Source organism: Leptodactylus fuscus, chromosome 7, assembly GCF_031893055.1.
Source record: "Leptodactylus fuscus isolate aLepFus1 chromosome 7, aLepFus1.hap2, whole genome shotgun sequence".
Taxonomy (NCBI): Eukaryota; Metazoa; Chordata; class Amphibia; order Anura; family Leptodactylidae; genus Leptodactylus; species Leptodactylus fuscus.
Window position 1 is genome coordinate 79559893 of NC_134271.1, and position 17979 is coordinate 79577871.

At 46.4% G+C, this 17979-nt stretch overlaps 1 protein-coding gene across 1 annotated transcript; it reads right to left on the reverse strand.

Annotated features, from left to right (window-relative positions):
* Window positions 1-186: 186 nt before the first annotated feature.
* LOC142214467 (uncharacterized) lies at window positions 187-14833 on the reverse strand. Its single transcript, XM_075283415.1, has 12 exons — window positions 14772-14833; window positions 5965-6138; window positions 5757-5862; window positions 5545-5673; window positions 5209-5428; window positions 4836-4958; window positions 4297-4484; window positions 4033-4229; window positions 1608-1705; window positions 1470-1530; window positions 1227-1362; window positions 187-264 (listed from the first exon to the last, which is right to left on the reverse strand). Exons 1-12 carry the CDS (start codon window positions 14831-14833, stop codon window positions 187-189), a joined length of 1572 nt encoding a protein of 523 aa, XP_075139516.1.
* Window positions 14834-17979: the final 3146 nt, after the last annotated feature.

The window sequence follows — 17979 nt, forward strand, 5'->3', positions numbered from 1 at the left end:
GCATGGTGTGTAATCAATAATTCTACAGTACCTCTGGCAAAGTATGTCACACATTTAAGTCCAGTTGAAATGTGGGGTTGTCACTATAGAAAGTACCTAATCCATCAGATCCCCCAATAATCAGGACCCTGCACGTGCTCCGTCCTTTGCGCTTCTCCTTGTCAGAATCTGTCAAGGAGGAGGAAGTTAAGTTGAGCAACGTGTGGCCAGCACGGGGCCGCTGTATGTCTCCCCCAAACTTGATGGGGTTCCAGGATAAAGTTTCTGTCAAAGAGAAAAGTCAAACATAAAAAATCAGTAACTCTTGACACTGAATGCGTAAATAAGATCAGAAGCATTGCTGACTTAGCTTGGCTACAGTATGATGTTGGACTGCGAGAACTGTACTGATGATAAGGAATGCTTCCTCTGTCCAACTACACTCATAACAAGACTATGTTTAGATAGCAGGGAATCGCCTGTCATTAGACTACCAGCAGTGATCACAATTCACAGCAATTATCACTCTCTTAACTTTTATTTGTAGCAGCATTTAGAAGTTTCTAACAACTCTTTCACATACCACCCCAAATCTATGATGATCAGTCATGCATACCATATTATGGCAGTGTGACAGTGGATACAATGAAGGTAGATAGTCAATTCAGTAGTACAGTCAACAACATGGATTAGTGTAAAATGGTAGAATATATGTAATTAATTAAAGCATTACAAACACGCTCACTTAATGAATTATGTATAGCTCAGGCCTGACATCTTCCTCCCAAAGTGGGAGTTCCTCAGAGGTTAAGTGAATTATATCAACAAGCACTGCAAGTGATTATGAGACAAGAGCCAAAATATCACATGTCATACAGCTACACTATCCAAGTTGTTGACTGTACTACTGAATTAATTATCTACCTTCAATTGCATCCACTGTCAGGTTGCCATCATTTGTTTTTTTTGCTGTACTATATATTATAAAATTTTATATAGTTGGTAACAATAAATGTTATAATTTAGAGCAATCATTTCTGTGAATACATTTAAACATCAGACACATGGGTGTAACTTAAGACGTCTGTATAATGGCTTCAGCACCTTGGGCTCTCACAGTTACAGCAAGCCTTAAGGCTCATAATCATGAGGTCCTAGGGTGATCTAAGGGTCAAAGAAACTACCGGTCTCGGTAATACCTATCAAGGAAATTTGCTGCGGAGTATCCTCCATGTATAAGAAAATACCTTAAGGATGGAGTATGGTATGAAGTCCTGGCTCTTACCAAGATTAAAGATGAAAGCATCTGTCAAGGAGCCATTTGCAGAATAACCTCCGTGGATGAAAAGTTTGTGCTCAGACACCTGCATGGCTGCATGAAAGCTAACAGAGCACAGAGACACAAAATCATTATATGAAGGTGTGTGTAAGAGAATGTGATGGGGCAGGAGGGCAAGTGATGAAGTGCTCAGTATGAGGCCCAGACTCACCAGCGTGGGGAGGGTCTCTCAGACAAGGACGGAAAGGACACTGCTGTATATTCCATGTAACCTGCAGAGCAGTGCATTGTGGGTACTCTGATATCATGTTACACACATAAATGTGTCAGACTACAGATAGAACCTCACCCAAGTCTAGGATGTGAACATCATTCAGATAAACTAGAGATGGAGAACGGCGCCCTCCAAACAGGACAAGCCGGTTACCGTGGAGAGTGGCAGTGTGACTGCAAGAGAGAAGAGACAATATGAGGAGGCATGCCAGTCAGTTGCCCTAAAACTAATCACACCCCAAACACCAAGAGACTCTTTATCATCCCCAAAATCCATCACACCCTAAAGAAGACCCCTCTGCCCATTAATCAACCCAAAACATTAGGAGACCCCCTCTTTCACTTTATAACCCATAAATACGGTGCCCATTTTCTAATATTGATGGCCTATCCTTAGGATAGGTTTCCAATATCAGATCTGTGAGAAGACAGCCCAAATCACCCCCTTCCCCCCAGAGTATCTGTTGGGGGACAATGTGGCTCCTTGTATTGTTTACATGGTGCATGTAACTCTGTTGATGATTTGTAGCAGCAGATTATTGTACTGCAGCGCTGTCCCATTGAATTCTATGGGGCAGTGTTACAACACCAAAATCTGCCGCTACAAATTGTACAGGGAGTGAACAGTGCAGCTCACAACATGCAAACAATTACAGGAGCCAAAATGTCCCAAAGGCAACAGATTTGCAATAATCATGACTGTCAGACCCTCATTTATTGAATATTGAAGATCTCAATCCCAGTGTTTCCTCCACCTGCTGGAGATGCCTTTCTGATACAGGATCATTGTTTCACATATTTTTTAGTTGCCCTCTATTCTGTCCCTTTTGGATGGAAGTTAAGTCCATGACTGATATGCTCTTCCTCCAGGGTGTTGCCCTGGACCCTTTATCTCCTTAACCTTCCCCCAAGAACCCCGGAATAAAAAGTCCTCTACATAGGAGGGGTACTCAGCTTTCTGCGGGCCCACTCTGGTGGCTTGTTAGGATGTAAGGAGTCTGGAGTTTCTCATGGCTACACTGAACAATATGGTCGGAAACTTCCGGTCCCTCTGGACCCCATGGCACGCATACTGTGGTCTCCAAGGTCTCTGATCTCTTTCTACCCCACTTTCTCCCTTCCCCCCTCATTTGTCTTTAGATTATATACCTATTGCCAACTTTGCTGTATTGTATTGTGACTTCTATTCTTATTACTCCTTTATTTTTATTGTTGTAAACTTTAATTTGTAGTGCTTCATATAGGAGACCTCTCAGCAGAAGATGTGAAATGTTAAGCAATGGGTCAGGGGAGGGCTGTAGAGTCATTATTATTATGACACTTAGCATCTAACTTCCTCAGGTTGTTTCTTTTCCTACTGTCTGGAGTCTTGATATTGCTATGACTCAAGGTCACAGGAACAAGACTGTGGACCTACTTAGTGATCGCAGTATATCTTGGTTTCATCACCACATATAGATGTATGCAGAGTTGAGCAGGAGTGCAGGGTTGGAAGCTAAGCTACCCCTATACTTGCTGCATGGTGACACCCTAGGTCCGTGATGGTGAACCTATGGCACGGGTGCCAGAGGTGGCACTCTGAGCCTGCCTTGTGGGCACCCATCCGTGAAACAGATTATACTGTGTGTGGGCCACTGTGGAGCAAATTGTACTATGTGGGGGCCACTTTTAGGTAGATTATACTGTGTGTGTGTGTGTGTGTGTGTGTGTGTGTGTGGGCCACTGTGGAACAGATTGTACAGTGTAAGAGCCATTGTGAAGCACATTGTACTGTATGGGGGCCACTGTGAAGCAGATTGTATTGTGTGGGGTTCACTGTGGAGCAGATTGGACTGTGTGGTAGCCCTTCACCATTTATATCACACAATATCTGTTTTTGTAGCAGACAAGTGATATTATTACAGGTCATGACAACATTACGTGGTCACTATAAAACAAGTCTGTGCAATGTAAATAATGAACATTAATTGTTCAAAAGTACCAAATGCGGGGGACACACGGTGGCTCAGTGGTTAGCACTGTAGCCTTGCAGCGCTGGAGTCCTGGTGTTCAAATCCCACCAAGGGCAAAAAAACATCTGCAAGGAGTTTGTATGTTCTCCCTGTGTTTGCATGGATTTCTACCCCATATTCCAAAGACATGCTGATAGGGAGAAAAAAAACAAAAAAAAAAACATTGTGAGCTGTATGTGGGGCTCACAATCTATAACAAAAAAAAAAAAAGAATTTTTAAAAAAGTACCAAATGCAGTACATAGTTGTTTGCAATATTGAAAGCTCGGTAAGGCCCTATTCACACAACCGTATTTTGTGGGTCCTTAATTGTCCACAATTGTGGATCTGCACAGTATTAATTTAATGTTAAATTGCCGTGTTGGCACTTTGTGATAAATTAGTGGGTTTTGGGTTGCAGTTTGGGCATTCGGTCTCTAAAAGGTTCGCCATCACTGCCCTAGGTGGTTGCCAACCTCTGCTTACCTGCAACCTAGGCCTGTATTCTTACCCATATCTAGGTAGTGGCCTTTCCCCCTCCACGATGGGCTGATACCAGATCTTGTACTCTGGATTGAAGATATAAAGGGCATTGGTGCAGACTCCAACATCAGCTCCCCCTTGTGGACACAAACCTCCGAAGACATAGAGCTCCCGTTGGTACATGGTAGCAGTGTGATAGGATAATGTTGGCACTTTTCCCACTGCCTGCAGCAAAAGGTACCAGTCACAATGAGTTGTTACCATGTGACCTCTCATATACCACAATACTTACAGTGACCAGTGTCCACTTCCACTCCAGCGTATCCAACACATAGATATTGCTGAACCAGTGCTTCCCCTGCATCCCTCCATACACAAACACTTTCTTGGTCTCAGGGTCAAAGGTTGCAGTGTGCCCCCGGGAACACTGGGGGGCAGAGCCAGAGCACAAACTATCCACCTGGAACCAGAAGTCACTGTCTGAGAGGGACCAAAAAGAAAGCAGTCAGGGTGCTAAGGGTAAAAGAGGACCCAAGGTATAACCCTGCTTATGTCATCCAACAAAGGGATAACCAGCCCTTCGTCACTCCATCACAAAGCATTTCACCTCTCTCTCTGTCACACATTCACTCTGTCACATGTCACTAACCCCTATCATACAGTAATACCCTCTTACAGCATGTCACCCATCACACACGTCACCAGAGTCACAACCTCTTTATCGCTACCATCGCACATTTGCTGTTCCCCCATTTCAGATAAATGGATAAAACAGGCACCATGTGATCTACCAGGTCTGTCGGGAGTAGTGACAACACAGAGACCTTGTACCTAGTTCCAACTTCCACAGCGAATCGGGACTTGACTTCTCATTGGGGCCTTCTCCACCAATCAAAATGGCAGTTTCTGGATCGCAGAGACAGGTGCTGTGGCCCCAGCGAGCTGACGGACACACTAAAGGTAGGGAGAAATTGTACGGGCAAAATATATAAGAAAAACAAATAAAAATTGTAGAATGGCAGTAAATTCTAATGAGCAGTCAGTAAGCTGTCACCAGCATCAACATCTACAAGACCCAGGCAGCAACTACATAGTTACAAGAACTGGTGATGCAAAGCACTCTCCACCTTAGAGTGGTCATGGTTACTGTTGCAGGAGTGGGGCCCATTGATGCCTTTACTTACTCCTAATAGCCTTTACTTACCTGCTGTCCCCAGAGTCCCATCTTCAGTGCCTTTGCTGCCAAAACGGAGTCTTTTGGGGATCCTGGGCACAATATTTGACCTCCTGTAGAAATCTTGCTCACCCGACCCTCCATCCTTGTTGATGAGAGGCAGACTAATGGCCACTTTCTTTAGTGGTGGGGAATCTTTCAGTAAGGCACAAGTCGCCAGCTGCGTGACTTCAGCACTATAACCCTTGTCCTACAGGAGAAAGCATTAACGCTAACAAGTTTGTATTTCACCTACAGTATGTACTACTGCAATACAGTCTCTACATGTCCCACATGACATACAATCTACTGGTCCGAGATACCCACCTCCACTGAGACTTCTAGCAGTCTCACCTGGGCAATCGTGCTTTCCGATAACAGTGGGCTACTGGGTGGTCCTATGCTGAGCCTCTTCCTAGCAGGGGTACTGCTGCTGAAGCCAGAACCTTTATTGACCTGCAAAAATTAAACAAAGCAGAGGTGACAGACAAGGAGGATGACTAGCAGGCACTAGTCAATTTTATTGCTTGTTGTTTTACCTTTCCAGATACAGTCAGGCAAAGTTTGGCTGGCATTCCTTGTGCTGTTAATCTGACACACTCCATTACGATGTCCAAATGCCACTCACCATCCCAGACCAGGGACCTGCATGGACAGAGTGCAGGTCATGAACCCAAAAGGAGTTGTGAACCCTACACCATCCTCTACTCATCACAACCTCTTATTTTAGATGAAGTCCACCATTACCTGAACTCAGCAGACAGGGTACCTATATGTTGTGGCTGTGCTGAGCCTGTAACCAGCTGAGCCATGACACATGACTCCCGGGAATACGAATTCCAGTCCCCCAGACTGAACAGTAAGAGATGCTTAGGAAGTGGAAGTGGCAACGGTAGCTGAAAACTCATCCGACCACCTTTACTGTAAAGACAGGACAGGAGAAGTTGTACTGGGCACAGTTTATACATACAGGACAAAAAGTTACTTGTGGTGCCCTACTTACAGAATAGAAGCAGAGACCAAGCCTACAGAAAGAGAGGTCAAACTGTGTAATGTCCACACATACAAAATAACAGCAGTTTTGAAATGCACCCAGCTTAAAGGGTGACAAGAGAAATGCTACAGTGCTGTATCCATATACAGTTTTAGCAGAGTTAACCCGAATGTCTGCTGTCAAAGATTATATCATCTTATACAAACATGATGTACTGTTAAAAAAAAAAAAAGAAGTCCAATTTAGAACCGAAATGTCCGTTTGGACACATTTGTCTACCACTACTGCTATACTAACTATTTTTGTGAGAAACTATTGGATATATGTTGAATAAACTTTACTCTTTTTTTCCCAAATTCCAGCTGAATCCATCCTCCATTCATTTCAATGGGAGTCAGATGCAGATTTTTCCTCTAGCAGATTTTTTTCAGCTAGCTGAAAAATAAGCATAGTACTCAATCTTCAAGCAGATTGCACCTGATAACATCTACTGAAGTGAATGGGAGGCAGAAAATACAGCCTGATAGGTGCAGCATTAGATGTGGATTTTGGCGCAGAATTTGGACAAGCGAGAAAATCAGCTTCAAATTCCTGAATCCACCTCAGAATCCACACCCTCACAATAGAAGTCTATGTAGACCACTAGCTTTCTTTTTTCTGTAAGCGGTATGTTACGGCTCACAGAAATAAAGAAACAAGCTGCCCTTACTTCAGGCAGATTCCACGGCTGAGTCAGCCCCGGCGTCCGCCTCACGACAGCACCCTCCAGACTAGGCCCATTCATTGAAGCCTACTCAGGAGCGGGAAGCCGCGACAGTCGTATTTTGGTCCAATTCTGATATGGCTCCCGGCATTAGAATCAGGACCAAAATACACCATTCCATGCCCCCGTGTGAACTAGCCCTTAATCTCGCTAACCAGTATCAATACAAAATGACAATGGACAAATCAATACAAAATGACAATGGACATGTGAGGTTGGTGCTATTCACTGACAGCACCCCACCTTGCTCATTTGGGGGTAGTGTGATGTTGTTGGAAAAAGCAGTTTTTCTCTAATTTCAATAATTTCTCTAATAGTGGGCATTAGCACCGGGTCCCTGATGTATAGAACAGCGGAGACCTGGCATCTGCCGTAATTTTATGGTGAATGGCAGGAAGTCATAAATGCTGTTTGAAAATCATTTCCACTTCGGCCATGCTCTTTCCCGGACACAAATTAGAAGTGGCAAAAGCTGCATAACATCTGAAGGTAAAAAAAAAGACTCAAGTGCATAACAGCACAAAACAGAAAAAAAGTGCAACAGAAGCCAAATAAAGGAGTGAATGAGTACGTATGGCATCCATGAAAAATGCAGATGCCATACATACCGTATGTTATATGGGGACATGTGAATAAGGCCTTACTGGCACAGTAAAAATTTAGCTGAAATGCATAGTAGCAAGTGCTATTTTTTACTGCAATTGACAACCTCAAGCAGTTTTTAGGCTGCGTTAGGGGGCGTTCACAATACCATTGGTGACAGTCAGTAGTGTCTGCTGCTAGTATCAGTTACAAGATTTTAGCAATGGGCACTATCAGAACCGTCAAAACCCCATCGATTCCAATGGTATTTTATCTGTTATCTGTTAGTGACCATTTACAAAAATCCGTCTCATGTCCGTTATCTTTCGTGGGCACAAAAATCTGGTATTCAGTACCTTTGTGTGTGCGAAAAATAATGGTTTTATGACGGATGTTCATTATTTATTTTTTTTACAATGTTTATGGGTAACAGACAATACCGGACAGGCATCTGTTATAGTGTCCGTTCTTACTGTCCATTTTAATTATTTTTTTTCTGCGCATGCTCAGAAAGCAGAAATAAAAAAAAAGCAAAAAATGGACAGTATAAAAACGGACACTAACTGATGCTAATGGGTCCATTAAATGGATCAGGTAAAACAACTGACACATTTTAACTTCAGAAAGTGTCCGTTAATGTCTGTTATGATAGGTGTCAGTTTTGTTAGTTTTTTTTTTTTTTCTTAAACAGACACTATCAGGACAGACATCCAATGGAAGTGCGAACCCGACCTTACATGGTGCTTTTCACTGAAGAACTGCATGCAGTTAGAGATGAGCGAACAGTGTTCTATCGAACACATGTTCGATCGGATATCAGGGTGTTCGCCATGTTCGAATCGAATCGAACACCACGTGGTAAAGTGCGCCAAAATTCGATTCCCCTCCCACCTTCCCTGGCGCCTTTTTTGCACCAATAACAGCGCAGGGGAGGTGGGACAGGAACTACGACACTGGGGGCATTGAAAAAAATTGGAAAAAGTCATTGGCTGCCGAAATCAGGTGACCTCCATTTTAGACGAATAGTGGATTTCAAATCCGGGTCATATGAGAATGTGAACTTTGTGACTATGAGACAGGGATAGCTGTACAGGCAGGGATAGCTAGGGATAACCTTTATTTAGGGGGGAATGTTATTAAAAATAACTTTTTGGGGCTCTATCGGGTGTGTAATTGTGATTTTTGTGAGATAAACTTTTTCCCATAGGGATGCATTGGCCAGCGCTGATTGGCCGAATTCCGTACTCTGGCCAATCAGTGCTGGCCAATGCATTCTATTAGCTTGATGAAGCAGAGTGTGCACAAGGGTTCAAGCGCACCCTCGGCTCTGATGTAGCAGAGCCGAGGCTGCACAAGGGTTCAAGCGCACCCTCGGCTCTGATGTAGGAGAGCCGAGGGTGCACTTGAACCCTTGTGCACCCTCAGCTCTGCTACATCAGAGCCGAGGGTGCGCTTGAACCCTTGTGCACACTCTGCTTCATCAAGCTAATAGAATGCATTGGCCAGCGCTGATTGGCCAATGTATTCTATTAGCCTGATGAAGTAGAGCTGAATGTGTGTGCTAAGCACACACATTCAGCTCTACTTCATCGGGCTAATAGAATGCATTGGCCAGCGCTGATTGGCCAGAGTACGGAACTCGACCAATCAGCGCTGGCTCTGCTGGAGGAGGCGGAGTCTAAGATCGCTCCACACCAGTCTCCATTCAGGTCCGACCTTAGACTCCGCCTCCTCCGGCAGAGCCAGCGCTGATTGGCCGAAGGCTGGCCAATGCATTCCTATGCGAATGCAGAGACTTAGCAGTGCTGAGTCAGTTTTGCTCAACTACACATCTGATGCACACTCGGCACTGCTACATCAGATGTAGCAATCTGATGTAGCAGAGCCGAGGGTGCACTAGAACCCCTGTGCAAACTCAGTTCACGCTAATAGAATGCATTGGCCAGCGCTGATTGGCCAATGCATTCTATTAGCCCGATGAAGTAGAGCTGAATGTGTGTGCTAAGCACACACATTCAGCACTGCTTCATCAAGCCAATACAATGCATTAGCCAGTGCTGATTGGCCAGAGTACGGAATTCGGCCAATCAGCGCTGGCTCTGCTGGAGGAGGCGGAGTCTAAGGTCGCTCCACACCAGTCTCCATTCAGGTCCGACCTTAGACTCCGCCTCCTCCGGCAGAGCCAGCGCTGATTGGCCGAAGGCTGGCCAATGCATTCCTATGCGAATGCATACTTAGCAGTGCTGAGTCAGTTTTGCTCAACTACACATCTGATGCACACTCGGCACTGCTACATCAGATGTAGCAATCTGATGTAGCAGAGCCGAGGGTGCACTAGAACCCCTGTGCAAACTCAGTTCACGCTAATAGAATGCATTGGCCAGCGCTGATTGGCCAATGCATTCTATTAGCCCGATGAAGTAGAGCTGAATGTGTGTGCTAAGCACACACATTCAGCACTGCTTCATCAAGCCAATACAATGCATTAGCCAGTGCTGATTGGCCAGAGTACGGAATTCGGCCAATCAGCGCTGGCTCTGCTGGAGGAGGCGGAGTCTAAGGTCGGACCTGAATGGAGACTGGTGTGGAGCGATCTTAGACTCCGCCTCCTCCAGCAGAGCCAGCGCTGATTGGTCGAGTTCCGTACTCTGGCCAATCAGCGCTGGCCAATGCATTCTATTAGCCCGATGAAGTAGAGCTGAATGTGTGTGCTTAGCACACACATTCAGCTCTACTTCATCAGGCTAATAGAATACATTGGCCAATCAGCGCTGGCCAATGCATTCTATTAGCTTGATGAAGCAGAGTGTGCACAAGGGTTCAAGCGCACCCTCGGCTCTGATGTAGCAGAGCTGAGGGTGCACAAGGGTTCAAGTGCACCCTCGGCTCTCCTACATCAGAGCCGAGGGTGCGCTTGAACCCTTGTGCACACTCTGCTTCATCAAGCTAATAGAATGCATTGGCCAGCACTGATTGGCCAGAGTACGGAATTCGGCCAATCAGCGCTGGCCAATGCATTCTATTAGCCCGATGAAGTAGAGCTGAATGTGTGTGCTAAGCACACACATTCAGCACTGCTTCATCACGCCAATACAATGCATTAGCCAGTGCTGATTGGCCAGAGTACGGAATTCGGCCAATCAGCGCTGGCTCTGCTGGAGGAGGCGGAGTCTAAGATCGCTCCACACCAGTCTCCATTCAGGTCCGACCTTAGACTCCGCCTCCTCCAGCAGAGCCAGCGCTGATTGGTCGAGTTCCGTACTCTGGCCAATCAGCGCTGGCCAATGCATTCTATTAGCCCGATGAAGTAGAGCTGAATGTGTGTGCTTAGCACACACATTCAGCTCTACTTCATCGGGCTAATAGAATGCATTGGCCAGCGCTGATTGGCCGAATTCCGTACTCTGGCCAATCAGCACTGGCTAATGCATTGTATTGGCTTGATGAAGCAGTGCTGAATGTGTGTGCTTAGCACACACATTCAGCTCTACTTCATCGGGCTAATAGAATGCATTGGCCAATCAGCACTGGCCAATGCATTCTATTAGCGTGAACTGAGTTTGCACAGGGGTTCTAGTGCACCCTCGGCTCTGCTACATCAGATTGCTACATCTGATGTAGCAGTGCCGAGTGTGCATCAGATGTGTAGTTGAGCAAAACTGACTCAGCACTGCTAAGTCTGCATTCGCATAGGAATGCATTGGCCAGCCTTCGGCCAATCAGCGCTGGCTCTGCCGGAGGAGGCGGAGTCTAAGGTCGGACCTGAATGGAGACTGGTGTGGAGCGACCTTAGACTCCGCCTCCTCCAGCAGAGCCAGCGCTGATTGGCCGAATTCCGTACTCTGGCCAATCAGCACTGGCTAATGCATTGTATTGGCTTGATGAAGCAGTGCTGAATGTGTGTGCTTAGCACACACATTCAGCTCTACTTCATCGGGCTAATAGAATGCATTGGCCAGCGCTGATTGGCCGAATTCCGTACTCTGGCCAATCAGCACTGGCTAATGCATTGTATTGGCTTGATGAAGCAGTGCTGAATGTGTGTGCTTAGCACACACATTCAGCTCTACTTCATCGGGCTAATAGAATGCATTGGCCAATCAGCGCTGGCCAATGCATTCTATTAGCGTGAACTGAGTTTGCACAGGGGTTCTAGTGCACCCTCGGCTCTGCTACATCAGATTGCTACATCTGATGTAGCAGTGCCGAGTGTGCATCAGATGTGTAGTTGAGCAAAACTGACTCAGCACTGCTAAGTCTGCATTCGCATAGGAATGCATTGGCCAGCCTTCGGCCAATCAGCGCTGGCTCTGCCGGAGGAGGCGGAGTCTAAGGTCGGACCTGAATGGAGACGGGTGTGGAGCGACCTTAGACTCCGCCTCCTCCAGCAGAGCCAGCGCTGATTGGCCGAATTCCGTACTCTGGCCAATCAGCACTGGCTAATGCATTGTATTGGCTTGATGAAGCAGTGCTGAATGTGTGTGCTTAGCACACACATTCAGCTCTACTTCATCGGGCTAATAGAATGCATTGGCCAGCGCTGATTGGCCGAATTCCGTACTCTGGCCAATCAGCACTGGCTAATGCATTGTATTGGCTTGATGAAGCAGTGCTGAATGTGTGTGCTTAGCACACACATTCAGCTCTACTTCATCGGGCTAATAGAATGCATTGGCCAATCAGCGCTGGCCAATGCATTCTATTAGCGTGAACTGAGTTTGCACAGGGGTTCTAGTGCACCCTCGGCTCTGCTACATCAGATTGCTACATCTGATGTAGCAGTGCCGAGTGTGCATCAGATGTGTAGTTGAGCAAAACTGACTCAGCACTGCTAAGTCTGCATTCGCATAGGAATGCATTGGCCAGCCTTCGGCCAATCAGCGCTGGCTCTGCCGGAGGAGGCGGAGTCTAAGGTCGGACCTGAATGGAGACTGGTGTGGAGCGACCTTAGACTCCGCCTCCTCCAGCAGAGCCAGCGCTGATTGGCCGAATTCCGTACTCTGGCCAATCAGCACTGGCTAATGCATTGTATTGGCTTGATGAAGCAGTGCTGAATGTGTGTGCTTAGCACACACATTCAGCTCTACTTCATCGGGCTAATAGAATGCATTGGCCAGCGCTGATTGGCCGAATTCCGTACTCTGGCCAATCAGCACTGGCTAATGCATTGTATTGGCTTGATGAAGCAGTGCTGAATGTGTGTGCTTAGCACACACATTCAGCTCTACTTCATCGGGCTAATAGAATGCATTGGCCAATCAGCGCTGGCCAATGCATTCTATTAGCGTGAACTGAGTTTGCACAGGGGTTCTAGTGCACCCTCGGCTCTGCTACATCAGATTGCTACATCTGATGTAGCAGTGCCGAGTGTGCATCAGATGTGTAGTTGAGCAAAACTGACTCAGCACTGCTAAGTCTGCATTCGCATAGGAATGCATTGGCCAGCCTTCGGCCAATCAGCGCTGGCTCTGCCGGAGGAGGCGGAGTCTAAGGTCGGACCTGAATGGAGACTGGTGTGGAGCGACCTTAGACTCCGCCTCCTCCAGCAGAGCCAGCGCTGATTGGCCGAATTCCGTACTCTGGCCAATCAGCACTGGCTAATGCATTGTATTGGCTTGATGAAGCAGTGCTGAATGTGTGTGCTTAGCACACACATTCAGCTCTACTTCATCGGGCTAATAGAATGCATTGGCCAGCGCTGATTGGCCGAATTCCGTACTCTGGCCAATCAGCACTGGCTAATGCATTGTATTGGCTTGATGAAGCAGTGCTGAATGTGTGTGCTTAGCACACACATTCAGCTCTACTTCATCGGGCTAATAGAATGCATTGGCCAATCAGCGCTGGCCAATGCATTCTATTAGCGTGAACTGAGTTTGCACAGGGGTTCTAGTGCACCCTCGGCTCTGCTACATCAGATTGCTACATCTGATGTAGCAGTGCCGAGTGTGCATCAGATGTGTAGTTGAGCAAAACTGACTCAGCACTGCTAAGTCTGCATTCGCATAGGAATGCATTGGCCAGCCTTCGGCCAATCAGCGCTGGCTCTGCCGGAGGAGGCGGAGTCTAAGGTCGGACCTGAATGGAGACTGGTGTGGAGCTATCTTAGACTCCGCCTCCTCCAGCAGAGCCAGCGCTGATTGGTCGAGTTCCGTACTCTGGCCAATCAGCACTGGCCAATGCATTTCTATGGGGAAAAGTTAGCTTGCGAAAATCGCAAACTGACAGGGATTTCCATGAAATAAAGTGACTTTTATGCCCCCAGACATGCTTCCCCTGCTGTCCCAGTGTCATTCCAGGGTGTTGGTATCATTTCCTGGGGTGTCATAGTGGACTTGGTGACCCTCCAGACACGAATTTGGGTTTCCCCCTTAACGAGTTTATGTTCCCCATAGACTATAATGGGGTTCGAAACCCATTCGAACACTCGAACAGTGAGCGGCTGTTCGAATCGAATTTCGAACCTCGAACATTTTAGTGTTCGCTCATCTCTACATGCAGTTTTTAATTGCAATAATGAGTAGCTCTTGTTACTATGTATCTCACCTGTAAACTAATGACCAGTAATTACTATGTATCTCACCTGTAAGCTAATGGCCAGTACATCAGAGGTTGTCAGTTATCATGCCAGTGAAAGGCAGAATAATCCCTCGTTCACATCTGCGCTTGGTAATCCAGGGAAGTCCGTATGGGGATCCCCCGAACGGACTACCAAACACACTGGCAAGTGGTGTACAGTGAAAGCACATGGACCCCATAGACTATAATGGGGTCCGTGTGCTCTCCGCATGGAACATGTGGACAGAAAAGTAGATTTCTGCTTGAAGAAGGACCACGGGATTCCGCAGGTACCCATTTTTTAAGCAAGTTAGCTTTCCGTTTTTCAGGCCTCTAAGCGGACCCAAAGAACAGAAAGCAAACGCTAGTATAAACCTAATGTAATTACCATATACAAGCTGAAAAAAAGAAAAAAAAAAACAGCACAGAAACCGGCCTGTAATGTGGATAATAAATCAGCAACATGTCACTTTATGCCGCTGATCCCATACATGTCAATGGGGCCCCACAACTCCACTTACATGCATAGGAAGATTTGCACAGGGATTTCCAGCAATACAGAAGAAATACCTCTCCCCAGCAATACATGGCCTGTCAGGTCTAACACCACTGTCTGCCACACTACGGCCCTTCCTCCTGAGGGAATCCCTCTCACACCTGATAAACTGTCTTGGCGCCTCCAGCACAGACCACAGCGCATAGAACTCCACCCGACCCATGGCGACCCTACAGTCAATCCTGTCACCCGCTCCAGAGACCTCCGACATCTGCGAGGACGGTCTGGGCGGTAACAAACAAATGAATAAGATTGAGTAAGCGGGGGCGGAGTAAGGGAAGGATCGCCATGAGTGACGGCTAGGTAAGATGGCGGCTCCCGGCACCCCCTTGTGTCTCAAGACTATCTCTGCCAGAGGTGGACGTTTCACCTCCGCACTCTTTGCAGAACTTAAATATGGTCGCACACTGTAGTTGTCCTAGGAATGGAGAAACTTTATTCTCAGTGAATGACCGCGGAGCTCAATGAACAGGCCGCAGTCTCGGAGATGTCACCTCAGCTTTAGTGGATGGCAGGCTGCGGTCTAGTGAGTAGTGAATAGATAGGCCGCGTATGTACATTAAAGGGATTCTACCATTAAAACCTTTTTTTTGAGGATAAGACGTCGGAATAGCCTTTAGAAAGGTTATTTGTGTTTTACTTTTAGACGTGGTTTCCGCTGCGCCGTTCCTTAGAAATACCGGTTTTTACCAGTATGCAAATGAGTTCTCTCGCCGCGATGGGGGCGGGCCCACCGCTGCCAGAGAAGTGTCTCCAAGCACTGCCTCCTTCTTCGTCCGCAGCGTCATCTTCAGTGTCTTCTTCCGTCGCAGGCTCGTAATGTCTAGGCCTTGGGCAGAGTAGGCTGCGCAGGCGCACAGGTCACGGGATAATGGCCGCTTGCACAGTATTGTTAGCGGCCATTTTCCTGTGCGCCTGCGCGCTCTGCTCTGCTAGAAGTTACGAGCCTGCGACGGAAGAAGACACTGAAGATGACGCTGCGGACGAAGAAGGAGGCGGTGCTTGGAGACACTTCTCTGGCAGCGGTGGGTGGGAACGCCCCCATCGCTGTTTGAGTGCTGGGGCCCGCCCCCATTGCTGCGGTAGAACTCATTTGCATACCAGTAAAAACCGGTATTTCTAAGGAACGGCGCAGCGGAGACCACGTCTAACGGTAAGAGACGAATAGCCTTTCTAATGGCTATTCCGACGTCTTATCCACAAAAAAAAGGTTTTAATGGTAGAATCCCTTTAAGGACCCCCTTTACAGGTTCCCATACAGTAAGGACCACCATAAGAGCCCCTTTTATAGGTCCCCACATTACCCCCAAAGATTGCCTTTAGGCTGTTAGCTATTGGATTACTCCAGCACTGATGGCCAATATTCACTTAGGGTATGTTCACACAGAGGTTTTTTTTTTCAGGAGAATTTTGAAGCAGAATCCACCTCAAAAATACCTCCTATTCAAGGAGCCACACGGTGGCTCAGTGGTTAGCACTGCAGCGCTGGAGTCTTGGTGTTCAAAGCCCACCAAGGACAAAAAAAAAATGCAAGGAGTTTGTATGTTCTCCCCGTGTTTGCATGGATTTCCATCCCATATTCCAAAGACATACTGATAGGAAAAAATGTACTACATTTAAAAAAAAAAAATACCTCCCATTCATTTCACTGGGGATCAGTAGCAGATTTTTTTTTTTTTCCTCTAGATGTTTTATTCAGCTAGAGATAAAAAAGAAGCATCATGACCTACCTTCAGGTAAAAATACAACACTTTTTTAACATTATTATTGAGCCAGATTTTGTAAAACACAAATTTTCTTAAGCTGATTTCCCATGTCTGTCCCCAAATCAGTGTACTGGAGAAAAAAAGTGTCAAAAAACTGCTTCCAAATTCCTAAGGCTGAAGCCCCACATTGCGGAAACGCAGCATTTAAGTTCTCATTCCTTTTGTAGCCGTTCTTGGCTTTGGCTCAAAAAAACGCAACAAAATGCTGCGTTTCCGCAATGTGGGGCCTCAGCGTAAGGGTGAGTTCACACTACGTAAACGGCAGCTTATTCTGAACGTAAAACACGTTCAGAATCAACGGCGTATCAAGCAGTTCTATTCATTTCTATGGGAGCCGGCATACGAGCGCTCCCCATAGAAATGAATGGGCTGCTTTTTTCACTACGAGCAGTCCCATTGAAGTGAATGGAAAGTGCCGGCGTGTACGGCTAGCTCTGCTCATGCCGAGCCGTACACGCGGGCACTTTCCATTCACTTCAATGGGACTGCTCGTAGTGAAAAAAGCAGCCCATTCATTTTTATGGGGAGCGCTCGTATGCCGGCTCCCATAGAAATGAATGGAACTGCTTTATATGCCGCTGATTCTGAACGTGTTATACGTTCAGAATAAGCTGACGTTTACGTAGTGTGAATGAGCCCTAAAGCAGATTTTTTTTCTGCTTGCCAAAAACCTCAGTGTGAACATACAGCGTCACAACATCAAAAACAGACGCTGTGTATTATGCGGTATATGTCTAGTGAGTGGTTAGGCTGCATTCTCCTGTCTAGTGAAGGGCTCGTCCTCAGTGATGGCATCTCTGTTGTCTAGTAAATGGATAGATGGCATTCTCAATAGTGCCACCAGTGCTCTCTACTGAATGGAGAGGCTTCATTTTGAGTAGAGTCTTCATTGTTGTACATGGATAGGTGGAGTTGTCACCGCTAATGTCTAGTGAACAAATAAGGCTAGGTTCGTACTTGTGCTGGTCTCTTTGTTATTCGGGTCCTCCAGGGGACCTGAACAATGGAGAGCCAGACTGCTACAACAGCAGTTACCTGCAGACTCCATAGACTATAATGGAGTCTGCTGGGTGTCCATCAGATTTCCACTGTTTTATACTGAAACCAGTGGAGAACAAAGTCCTCCGTGCAGGATTTTTCACTCCACTGATTTACTGCAGCAGAGTCTCCAATGGAGACTCCGACGTAGATGTGAACATAGCCTAAGTTGCATTTTCTGTTATGTTGCTCCTCACCTCTAGTGTGAATAGGATCCATTATTAGTGATGCCAGCGCTGCAGTGTAGTAAGTGCCTAGGATGTATTCTCAGTGATCGCATGGTTGCATATTAGTGAATGGATAGGCTTCATTCTTATGCTGTGTTCACACATCAGTATGCCATCCGTCCCTTTGAATTCAGTTTGACACTTCAAAACGGATGGATACACGTACTGATTGTATACTGACACCTTTTTATGATGATAGCAAAAGTTCTCCTCCTAGAGGACAGATAAGAGGATTAAAAGTAGCAATTGTAAACAGAGTAGAGATAAGGAGGACACAG